The sequence below is a fragment of the Eurypyga helias genome, unplaced genomic scaffold (assembly GCF_000690775.1).
Source record: "Eurypyga helias isolate BGI_N326 unplaced genomic scaffold, ASM69077v1 scaffold6833, whole genome shotgun sequence".
NCBI classification, from domain to species: domain Eukaryota; kingdom Metazoa; phylum Chordata; class Aves; order Eurypygiformes; family Eurypygidae; genus Eurypyga; species Eurypyga helias.
In genome coordinates this window covers 35,350-47,740 of record NW_010239135.1, presented here as the reverse complement: position 1 = coordinate 47,740, position 12,391 = coordinate 35,350, and the positions used below count along the sequence as shown (strand labels likewise).

Below are 12,391 nucleotides of genomic sequence, written 5' to 3'. Positions count from 1 at the left end.
TCTTTTTCTCTCTTTCTTTCTCTTTTTGTTATTTCAGCCTATTGTCAATTTGCTGGACATGCCTTAGCAGTTCTCCCAGGAGGTCAAAGAAGAAGTAAAAGATACCAGAAATGAAACCCCAGCATCATACTTTCCCTTAAGCTATTTGTTTGTTTATTTGGAGGACTAGGCCTTTTCTCAGAAGCTCGGATTTTGAAGCTGTAAAAAGCAGCCAAGCTTCTGTATTGCTCCCGCTCAATAAAGAGAGCTCTCACCAGCTCTTGTGAGCAGTGTTTGATGAACACTTCCTATGGCTCGGCACCGCACATTCAAGCCTACCTTACCTAGCCTGGAGACCTTTCATAGAAATCCTAGCGTGTTAACTTGCATCTGGAAGATAAAGATACTGAGGATAAAAACACACTTGCAGAATTCACATTAGATTTGTAGTACCTGGGAAACTGACACCACGCACGGCTAGCAAGCTGGTGTCAAAGTCAGGTATTAGTCTGCCAGATGTAAGTGGAAAAAGAATGCTACTGTCAATAGTGCCTACTCTCAACTCGCAAATTAAACTAAGGCACAAGCTCTTCAAAAAGTACTTTTTGAAATGATATGTCAGGCGTTCAAATACTATTTTGTTCAAGAATCTGGAGAAAAATTGATAGCCATTGTACAAAGAAAGGAGTATTGTGGATACTGTTGTTCGCTAGGTAAAAATTGTTCTGACTGACTCCCAGGGCAGAACACTTCTCCGTTTACAGTGCTGAGGTGTTATATTTTCATGGTTACATCAAGGAGTGGGAAGACAAGAATTTAAAATCCCACTTCAGCTCAGATCCTGTCTTACTGTATGATCATGGCCAAGTACTGGTTCAACAGGGCTCTAAAAAACAATTCTCATCTCTTTGACAGCTATTGTGAGTTTTTTTATATAATTATTCATGTTTTGTAAGTTTAGCATGGCAAGCACAGTAGTGTATAGAGGTGGAAAAAGAAGTGAATGGAAAATGAAACTATATAGGAAGGAAGATCACAATACCAGGCAGAAGACGTTCTAACCTAAGAAGCCCAAAGTTGAAACCTGATCAAGTTAACAGCAGCTCTCACGTTGCTTTAAGAGCTCCCTGCTTGGCTCAGGACATTTTTTCACATGGGAATAGGGACTTAGTCAATGTGTGCGGTCAAATGCTGGAAAAGTTTATAATTTCTCTTCCTTGCATGGGAAATTAAATTAATATGTCATTTAATAAATTAAAGGGTATTTTGTTGGCATAGCTAAGCAGTTTTTGTTTTCATGCCTGAGTAGGAGTAATATGGAAATGAAGTATTTCATGAAATATGATCCGCTTGATACACTGATCTCAAGGAAACAACCTTTTTAGTGGAATGAGGTGGAGGCAGAGAGCTTAACTGTGACAGTGAAATGCCAGAGGAAGTTTAAATGACAAATCTTACTTTATTTGGGCTTTTTCTTTAAAACAGACTGATGTAGATTCTTTTTCACATTGGCAAATAAAGGATTTAGCCAGTGGCTAAGGAAGTGAAGTTATAGAGACAAATATTTGGACAAAAGGCAGTACTGCAAGAGACTAGCTGGAGTATTGCTCATTCATTCAGATAGATGCATGTTAAAGCAACAGTTTATCGTCTTTCCAGCTCTAAATGCATTAACACCAATCCAGTAAGAATCACAGCAGCACATCTAACAGATGCCTGTGGGCTATATCAGTGTTTTATGGACGGCCTTTATTTTACAAAGGGGTCTGCCTTGGTGTCTTGTGATAACATTTCACTGTACATGCATACAGACTGTACCCAACTGATACCAAGATTGTCTCAATATAGAAAAGAGCGTCATGTATCTCATTTTGAGTGCAGGCAGCTAGTGCCACGAAGGTACTTTTTATGGCAAAGGGGTAGTCACCTCTCAAGGAGGATAATGATCAACTGATTTTTAAATCGACATTTTCACATCCATCTTGATTTCATTTTCAGTGATGTCAGACACAAGTCTGTGTTTCCAGACATATGCTGTTTCTTTTTCTTTCTGACTGTGTAATGTGTAAGGTCACATCCTGGTGACCTAGAAGCACTTTATGATTTTTTTTTTTTATATTATTATTTTCAGTAAATGATTCAAATGTTCAGTTCTTGGACCAAGATGATGATGATGATCCAGACACAGAACTGTACCTCACACAGCCCTTTGCATGTGGAACTGCATTTGCTGTCAGTGTGCTGGACTCTCTCATGAGCGCAGTAAGCAAACAAAACCTCTTTCATTCTCTTCCATCAGCTTTATTGCGAAAAGTATGAAAGCATAGTCCCTTTTCTACAGGTAATCAGGAGAATCAACTTTTATCTTAGATGTCAAGAGAATTACAGAGCCTAACGTAGGTTATTTTCTAGTTGGACACAGAGACATTAAAACAACTGAGATACCTAGGACTACCATGAGTCCACAGTTTTAAAAGCAGTCTTATGTCCAGCTTTAAGAATAATATTTTCAAAAAAATGTTGTACCTTCCTTCTGAAACCCAGATCCAAATTTATTGCGTCAGTCCCTATGCTCACCATTCATGTCAGACAGCAGCAAATATGTTTTAAGCTTTTATTTTCCTGTAGCTATGAACAACGCTCTGAGTGCTGGGGGACACTGGCAGAACTATATGAAAGCCATTGTACACATCAAGTGAACTCTACTTGTGTGAAGAGAGGTCATCGTCTCTTTTTCACATGAGTTGTCTTGTGAATGAAAACATAAGTGCATGCCAGAAACTGCAGATGGTGGCCTTTGGTTATGCCTACATTAGGGTTTTGGTTTTCAGCCATAGCATAGTATTGAAGCAAACACCTCAGTCACACTCCTTTTCGTCCTCCCTTGCTTCATATTGGCTAGATTTTCAGAGCAGTGTTGCTCTGGGTGAGCTGCCCTTCCTTCAGAGGCACTTTAAGCTCTGCTAGACGTAGCAAAGACAAAGCTTTTTTAAAATCTAAGCATAAGCTTTCTGAGCTCTCTGTGGAATAAAGCTCCATGGTGCTGGGAATAATCTGCTGTAAACTGCACACAATATGAGAAATAAGCAGATGGATTTCCTAAAAGGAGCCAAGTCTGACCTTCACGTAAATTCAGAATGAAGCTTTTTACTTTTAAGAAAAATTCACAGTGATTGTTATTATCTGATATTTGATTCATATTTATGCATCTGTATTTCATATTTTTATTCCCTGCTATATTTCTCATATGTTCCATCCACAGATGAATAAAATCAGTGTACACTGATAAATTTTTATTCTAATGCAGCCTAAGAGTTTGCAATAAACTCAGAAAATACTTTTTTTTGAAGTTTACTGGCCATATTTTGCAGACGTGACAAATTCAGAAAGCCTAAGCAAGCACACTTTAACTCTGTACATTCTCTAATTAAAATCTCTATGAATAACATGTTGAGCATTTTCACATATTGAGCATTTTCGCATTATAAATGAGAATAATTTAACATGAAGGTTCCAAGTTGTTATACTGAGAGCTGTTTACTCACATTATTATCTAAATCATTGTCACTGAATGAATCATTCAGTGGGCACTTGAGAATCTTGGAAAAAATAGGGTTAATTCTTCTGACTGCCACTGGCATCACCACAAAAAGAGAGCAACACGTTGTGGATGCTATTGCTTTCTTCTGCAAAGGTATATCATGTAGATAATAGTAAGGCGGTAAGAAATATGTGGAACATGACTCTTCAGAAATTATTACTTGGAACTCATCTTATATTCCTCACAATATTTTAAGTTATTTCTAGATTTAGTTAATTTTTATTTTTTGACATGCCCCTCCATTTCTGCAATTCCTTTCTTCAACGAAGTGTTTTTTCAAACATTTTCACATCTAAGTGGTCATACTATATGTCAGGGACAGTGCAGCCTGAAGCCAGAGAAGTAAATATGATAACAAGGGTAGAAAATCTAGCTTACAAAAAAATACTAATCAAGAAGACAAGCCAAGGATTCAGTCAGAGTTGTTCACCATCCTATCTTTTCTTTCACCACTTTGCTGATCAGTGGCAGTGTTATTTTCTCTTTTATTCCTCAAAGGCCTAGTAAAGAGTTGGAAAAGTACAATACTTCCTGACCCTTCAGAAAGTCTAAGATGTGTGAGATGTTTTCCCTTTACTATCCCTATTCTCATGGGAAGGATGTATTATCCTTTCTCTTCTCCAAGGAAAAGACCATTTTTCACAGAAACAAACCCACTTGCACTATATTATCTCTTTTTTTTTTTCTTTCTTTCCTTTTCTGGAGTACACTTGTTTTTAGACACCAGCTTCTATTTATTCTGCCTAATGACAAGCCAGTTCCAGCAAATGGAACCCAAAATTCTCACTAAATTGTGAGATCTAGTCATGCTTTCATCCTATTAATTGCACAGGAATTCTGTAAGGGGGAAATAATTCACTGTGCTGGCTTGTACCAGCTACTTTGAGACAAGAATCTAGTTCATTACTCAGTCTACTTAGTGATTCAGGGGGTTTTATTGCTTAATTTTGATAGAAAAATTCCAGTTGTTGATCTCTGTCGATATCTCTGGAATGCAAGTTGAATGAATGATACATTAATATTTGTTTTGTCATAACATATGCAAACCCAGGGAAAGAATATATGTAGTCTGTCAGGCTCAAGGAGGCAGCGCTCCTGAAAAGCAAAGCACATTCTCATCACCAAGTTGAATTTGACTAAACCCACGTTATTGGAAGTACCTTTTAAATGATGTCAATGTTTTGTAAAAAGGATTGTCTTCAGCTACAAACAAGTTAGGTGGCATAGGGTAGTAAGAGGAGCAAATTTTTGAGGAGAAGTACTTTTTCCTTTTCAGGGTCCCGTTGAGGTAGTTATTCCAGAAAATCCTGTGTGTGAAGGAAACCAGTTTTGTAAACACACAGTACTTTCAAAGATTTGAACAGTTGGCCTGAGAGCCAAAGCTTCTCTGTTATTCCTTTTGGTGCTGAAGCTATAACAACCACAGAAGTTCTGGAAGGTTGGCATCCCTTCCACACACACTGCTGACAATAGATCTTATATACTGTCAGAGTGGTGCTGTTAGAGGCAAGGATCTGCAGAACCAGATTATACAGTTTAACATACGATATCCTAGAGTTTATTTCCTTGTGCTAATAATTTAGGTCTCCATTTTTATTCTATAATACTAAATTCTACATTTTCTTCATATAAATGAAAGCACAGAATGGAATACAACACTTAAAACAGTTAAAAACAACTTTTCAGTGTATTCCTTACTCGAGTTCTCCTTCAGAGACCCTCACAGTATTATTTATACAGAAAAGAAACTGTTCTAATCAATGATATGAAAAATTTGAAATACGAGACTATTTTTTGTGCAAGACCTTTCAGAGGATTAGCAAGCAGCATCTTGTAACCTAAAGTGTCCCAAACTTCTTCAAAGTTTGGACAATATTTTGAGAATCACTAGATTGTAAAATTTTGAAATGCTGTTATTTATTTTCTGCTGTTGATTCTGTCTCAAAGACACTTTTGTTATTGGTACAAGTTACTGATGTTAGCTCAGTATTTCCTCAGGTTTGGATATATATTATTCATTCAACAGCATTCCTCCAACTGAAAAAGAAAAGCAAGTTAAAATATTTGTTTAAAACCAAAGTTAAAAACTGCATGCTGTGGATGAGGAGTCTTCTTAAAAGGAAATCCATAAAAACCCCACTAGCAAACACAAAAAAATGGCAGATATGATTTGGAAAATGACAATTTTAGAGTAATTATAAATGAAAGGCAAAATGCTATTAAAGTTGAAGCAATATTATTAAAAGATGTGCTAATTTTCAGTTACATTTTCTGTAAAAGACCAATTAGTTTAAAAGGCTTGACAGCATTAACCACAAAACATAAGCATTCTGGTAATTATACTTTAAAAAATGATTGAGGAAATGGGAAAGCCTCACAGAAAGATTTGAAAGAGCTCCGCTACAGTTCTGGAGCATAGGCTAGGTGGCACTGCTAGCTCAGATATCCATGTTAGAATTGCTTGCCATCTACCCAGTTTCAGTGTCTATGATGCATTTCCTTTTTTCAGTATTTGGAGTACACCTATTTCATATTCTCATTCTGGGTGCCGATTACTGCGATGTCATACAGATGTCCAGTGTGAGGTTCAGTTAAGGGCAGCAACAAACAAGCATTTATTCAGTTACAGTTTCACAGTCAACAAAAGGGATTCACTTGCCATCACTGGAATGTGTCTTGTTACTTTAAGTACTGCAGCACCTTTCCAAAGACATTCTGTAGATTGGTTTCTTATAAGTACTGGCATATCCAGGCCATGTACCCTCCCACAGAGCAAGTAGAAGATCACTCTCAAATTAATTTCAATGTATTATTATTCCAAAGGAAATGGATATCAGCTAGTTCAGCTTTTCAGTGTCCCCCAGTTCCAAACTGGCAAGAGGTAATGAGAGGAGTCTGATTTTCGAGGAAATTGAAAGCATGGACAGATTTTTTTTTCCTGTGGAGTGTTAAATACACTAGTTCAGGAGGAAGCAACCTTATTTAGCAGAAGGTGACAAGTTTCAGTTTCCTATTCAGCCATCCTTTCTTCCTTATGGTTGGGAACTTTCTGATGGGATGAAATGCCAGAGCAGTCCATCCTGAAAGTTAGAATCTTTTCACTCATTGATGGCAAAAAACAAAACCCTTCATTTGGCTGCATTCATCCATCTGATTAAATGGTGACATCCACATGTCACTGTGCAACCCAAATTAAGCCATTGTTCAAAGATAAAAGTTGTCTCCATTGCTAAGTGTCTTAGCTTTGCCTTAACATTTGTCTAGCAGTGGGAGGCCTTTCTCCAGTGACAGCGTCCTGTTCCATTGACAATAGACCTGATTCTTTCCTCATTTTCATCAGTTTCATAGTAGTGTATGGCTCCCAGAGTTCCTCCTGGTTGGCACATGACATAAGTCAGAATTGGGCCCATTGTGTCTTAATTGCACTCGGGTTTGAGGGGGGCGATGGGGTATTTTATTTTATTTTAATTAATGAATTTGTGACCAGTGCCTGACTTGATACATTATTTTGCTACTACTTTCATTTCTCGGTTTAATATGAGGTCTGTAGTAAAATGAGCGATATGGCCACAGTATAATTTTTAAGTAGATCATACTTTAGTGAGCTACAACTGAATTTATGATATGGGGTAATTGTGTACTTGCACAATACAAAATTCAGATGAGCTAAGAGTATATATGTTTAAATCCTGGATTCTGGCTATGGTTGCTATTATTTGTGTTACGGAATAAGGAGAGAAAGACGTGGAAACCAGTGAAGGCTGGCCTAATGATACCTCCTAAGTAGTAATAAAATTATTAGCACAATTTTAGACTTTTGAGTGTTGTACTAGACACTGCAAGTCAGCAGTCTATAAACACAGGCTATTTCACATGAACCGGTATCCATCAGTCTTGGAGCAGGTGAACACTTCTTACCATAGGTGGCCTCGTTGTAAACCAGACTTGAAAAATCTACCAGTAGAGAAATGCTTTGCTTTTGTTTCATATTCTTTTATCTTGATTTATAGATGTAAAACTGAGAGTAGTGTTTTTTTACTAATACTAAATATCACTAGTTAGAGAAGAAAAAGAATAAGAAATACTTATTAAAAGATTGGGGAAGTCATAAGAAAAGATACTATTGCAGAAAATGGTGTGCTTTTGTGAAGGCGTGTTAAAATGCCGTAGAGAATTACTGAACAGGCTTTTCCAGCTTCTCCAATTGCAGTGCCTCCAACCTCTAGATCTGGCAGAATTTGGCTTTATACCCAAGAAACGGATGTCAAGTAGCAATGCTGCCTAACTGCTGGACCAAAGGAATTCTGATAATTGTTTCGGTTCTGAGTGCTATATAACATACACTGACAAAGACTAAGAAAATAGACTAAACTTAATGCCAATTTTTTATTCTGACTACTTCCATGTTGGAAAAGTATAGCAGAGTGGGAAGAGTTGCTAAAGAGGGCAACTGATTCTCACCTCAGTGACATCAAGGAAGAAGTAATTGAAGAATAAACAGTCATGCCTGAATGTCTTCTCTCTCTCACCATGGCGATACCTATTAAACATCATGTAATCACTCCAGACTTACATTCCTGCAAGGGGTCACATTGATTTTTCTATATGTTAAGGAAGGTTTGAGTATTACACCTGAATTGTTACACAGTGCATCCACATGTGTAAGAGCTGATTTGAGATTAGCTCTTGTTTTAGACTAGCTGAGTCTTCCTGAACCCATGCTAATTTCAGACAACTCTTTACAGTACAGTTTGTATTTAAAATTTGTACTGCCTTACCTGGGCTAACTTCAAAGGATTGGAGTTGATGAGATGCAAAGATTTGCTTTAGGGCATATATAATGATAGTAATATGTTTCTTTCATTTTAATTTATTCAACAGGTGATTTGCATATGTGCTTATGCAAATAGGCAGAGAAGCTTGAAGTTAGGAAACTTCAGTGTAACAGTGAAAAATGTTGCTGCGTAGAATTCATTTTCTCTTGTTTTATCTGTCATCTCAAGTGAACAATAAAACTGAAGTTTCATTATACAAAGAAGGAATATCAAAGTAACATGGATGGGAAGCCAGTTCTGCTTTTTGATCTCAAGATAAAATATTTCAACCTGTACCTCAGTTTACCCATGTATTAAATACAATTACATTGTATTGATAGAGCAATGAATTTCATTGAAGAGTATTGTTTAAAAAGCATTACCTTTGACAACAAGCACTGTTTGAGAATTCAGTATTCATTTTTACCTGGTTGGATTACAGGCACTTGTTCCAAGTCCTAAATTCAACAAAAGTCACAAATCTAGTAATGAAATCCACAGATCCAGTAATATCAATCCTGTGTACTCTACAGTGTGCTCATTTTATTCTCGTATGTCCCCCACGCTTCCAAAGTTTCTGAAAACACAGACATTAGTGACATTGTAAACGACGGTGTCTCATTTTTGCTCCACTTCCCCCCCCCAGTATATTACAGTGCAGATATTTAACTGGGTATCTCTGAACTATACCAGTATACTTTTAAGTGAACTTGAAAGTCATTCATCTGGCATTAAATTAATTTTTAAAATACCCATTGTTTGCCTGACAGACCAGCAATGCTGCAGATGCTGGCAAAATGTCAGTGTGGAGTAAATCTTCCCTAATAAACCACACTTACCCTATACCCTAGAGTTTTTTAAAAGGACCACCAGGATCCCAAACTCATCATACATTTATCTGGAATGAACTCAAGATGTTTAATTGATACATGCTTATGTCTGAACACTGTCAAGTCTCGTAATAAGATGTTTAGTACAATACATCGGTTAGACTGCTAGAGTCCAGCCACAGTAATAAGTAATGACATTTGCAGCACAAAGGCAGCTCCCCAACGAATTGGTGACAGGAGTAAAAAGGCAATCTAGCCTGTGTAAGCTTTAAATGTGGTCTGAATTTTACAATTACATGTCCTAAAGCCCATTATTAGACATGAAGGCAATGAGAAGGAAAGCAGTCATTGCATCACTACTAACACCAATTATAGGAAACATAAATCATTCAAATTTTTGTACTTTAATAAAAATCAGCCTGAATTGGTGTTTAAAAGGAAGGATCTAGTGTAGGAGCCTAATGGGATAGAAGAAAATAGAGTAATTGGAGGCTGCTGTCTTTTCACTTTCTGTATAAAATTATTTGAAGAGACAGCCAAGAACTTTAAACAGCAGAAACCCAGAAAAGTTGTAATTTGGATGTCTTCAGTTGTGACTTTAATGGTGTTTGCTTAAAGAGCTTTCTTTTATCTCTGCAGACATACTTCAATGACAATATCCTCACACTGATACGGACATTGGTAACAGGAGGAGCCACACCAGAGCTGGAAGCACTGATCGCTGAGGAAAATGCGTTGAGAGGAGGTTACAGCACGCCCCAGACACTTGCAAACAGGGACAGGTGTCGAGTTGCTCAGTTGGCTTTGTATGATGGGCCGTTTGCAGACCTAGGGGTAAGATCATGGGGGAAATGTAGGACCAAGGCTGGTCTGTAATCTATTTCTTTTCACTCAGACCGAATTAAAAATATATCTTAATGAGCATAAAATTTCTATTCTTTACTTTAATAGAGCTTTTGCATTGTCTGACAACTTACAGCACAGGGTGCCAGGTTTGCTCTTACCCTTTGTAAGAAGCTGTATGATTTCCCAGTCTCCCTGCCTGGTTATTTCATATAGAAAATCCTGTGGTTATTCTTAGTTGTCAGCTGAAGAGATGGATGAGCTGACTTGGATGATATAACCATTCTGACAACAATCCATTGTAAACAGGAGCAATATTGTATCTTTGTTGAGTTTTGATAAGCTTAATTAGTCTTTCCATGGAGCTTCCATATTTTGCTTAAAATATGCTTATGAGTATGAAAACAAAGCTGTAAGGTTTGTTTTCTGCTGTTTCTGGATAAACTAAATTCTTGCAAATTACTGTTTTTCTGACATTTGGACTCCACTGTCCTAAGAGTGAAGAAAAAAAGAAAAAACCCAAACCAAATAAACAAACCGTCTTTAAAGAAACAGTGTGTTTGGATAAAAACGTATGTAGAAATGTTTTCTGGACCAAATCTTGTAATCTTGTGGCAAATCCCACTTCACTTTGATGACGATGTAGGGTTTGATATTTCTTGTATGAGCTTTGTGTTCACCCACTCTGCTCAAAAGGAATGGAGCTACCTTCTTCAGAGGAATGGCAAGGAGTCCCAGTTTAAGGATTAAGGGTGATGAGAATGCACAGATGAAAGTACACAGCTCTTCAGTTCATGTAGAAGTCCATTCATAGCTGAGACTAACAGCTCATCAAAAACTTGGGCGTGTGGCATAGTATTTTCACAAATAAAACAAGCGGTACCAGTCCTTCAAATGCTGTTTCACCAGAGCCTCAATTGCACGACATCAGTGAAGGCAGAAGGCATTGACAATCATCTTACCTTAAAAATCAATAGATATACGAGTTATCTAAACTTTTTTTTTCTGACAAAAATATTTTATATTATTTATGAAAAATGGTATACATGTCATCATTTATTTAAAGTGGGAGATATTTTATTTTCCTTTTAACCCCTCAGAACTCTAATTTTTGTTGTGCTCCCAAGTGAATTTATTTGTCTAGATGACAGTATAGCTACTGCCAAAAAAAGAACAAAAATTCCAACAATTTTAATACAGCAGTTACTGTAATTTGTCAAATATGCATTGCGTAGTACCAAAGTTTGTATTTCCAGCTTAAAGCAAATCACTCACCCTTCCCAATTTATCATTATTTCATGGACCAAGGCTCTCCAAAATAATGGTCACTTTACATAATTACTTATTTGAAAGAAATAATTTACATTATTAATTTCCTTGGGTAAAATATTTGTGACAAACAACTGTCTATATATTGTCCTTTGTGCACAGGCTCATACTGAAAATCCTCTTCCCTGAAATTGATTAACAGAGAAAAGAAAGGAAAGAAATGTTCTATTCTCTCTCTCTCTTTTTTTTTTTTTTTTTCCTCCCCTCTCCTCTCTTTCTCCTAGGATGGAGGTTGTTATGGAGATCTGTTTTGTAAAGCATTGAAAACATACAATATGCTTTGCTTTGGAATTTATCGATTACGGGATGCACATCTAAGTCCCCCCAGCCAATGCACTAAACGGTAAGTCCAGTCTTTTAGAACATCTCTGCTTCACTGTTCCTCAGTCTGTTCAGGGAGCAAGATCCCAGTGCCTGCAATAAATCTAAAAAAGAGCTTTCTTCATTTTCTACATAACTTTGCCACAAAATCTAACTCTTTGAGGACGTCATGCTGACTCTTTAGCTGATTTTAAATCGTAGGCGGGATAGCATTGCATAGGTTTTCAGCTACTTTTAATTAAAAAAAAAAAAAAAGAAAAAACTAAATTTTCAGAACATATCCTAATCTTGTTTGATTTATGATGATCCACAGCCTGCATACAAGCAAAGGTCTTCAGTCTGCATATATCAATCGGCTGTAAGTTACTGGATAATAATTTAGATTATAGTAGCTAGACTTTCTTTTATCTGAATGCTCAAAACATACTCCCGTGGGCTTCCTGTTGGTACTATCTGTATCTACTCATCATTTCTTCCAGTAAATGGAAACCCTTCTCTTGTTAGGCTGCATTTTTACTTCAGTAGCACCAAGGCTGATCTCAGTGCTTTAAATAGAACAGACATATTTCCATCTTTGCAACCTGAAGGCCATTTAGCAGCTTACTTGAAATGTGTCTTAATTAAGTGCCTGCTAGAAATACACACACAGACCCATACCAGAACTAACACAAATC

At 36.9% G+C, this 12,391-nt stretch overlaps 1 protein-coding gene across 1 annotated transcript in view; it reads left to right on the top strand.

Moving 5' to 3' along the window:
* Positions 1 to 2,110: 2,110 nt before the first annotated feature.
* The window catches only part of LOC104506914 (calcium-activated potassium channel subunit alpha-1-like), a gene marked incomplete at its 5' end in the record, with an annotated part of 20,416 nt that continues 10,135 nt past the window's right edge, over positions 2,111 to 12,391 (top strand). The window contains 3 exons of the mRNA XM_010148037.1: positions 2,111 to 2,241; positions 9,864 to 10,058; positions 11,621 to 11,739. Of these exons, the coding sequence (XP_010146339.1) occupies positions 2,111 to 2,241; positions 9,864 to 10,058; positions 11,621 to 11,739 (445 nt within the window). The remainder of the gene's footprint in view (positions 2,242 to 9,863; positions 10,059 to 11,620; positions 11,740 to 12,391) is intronic.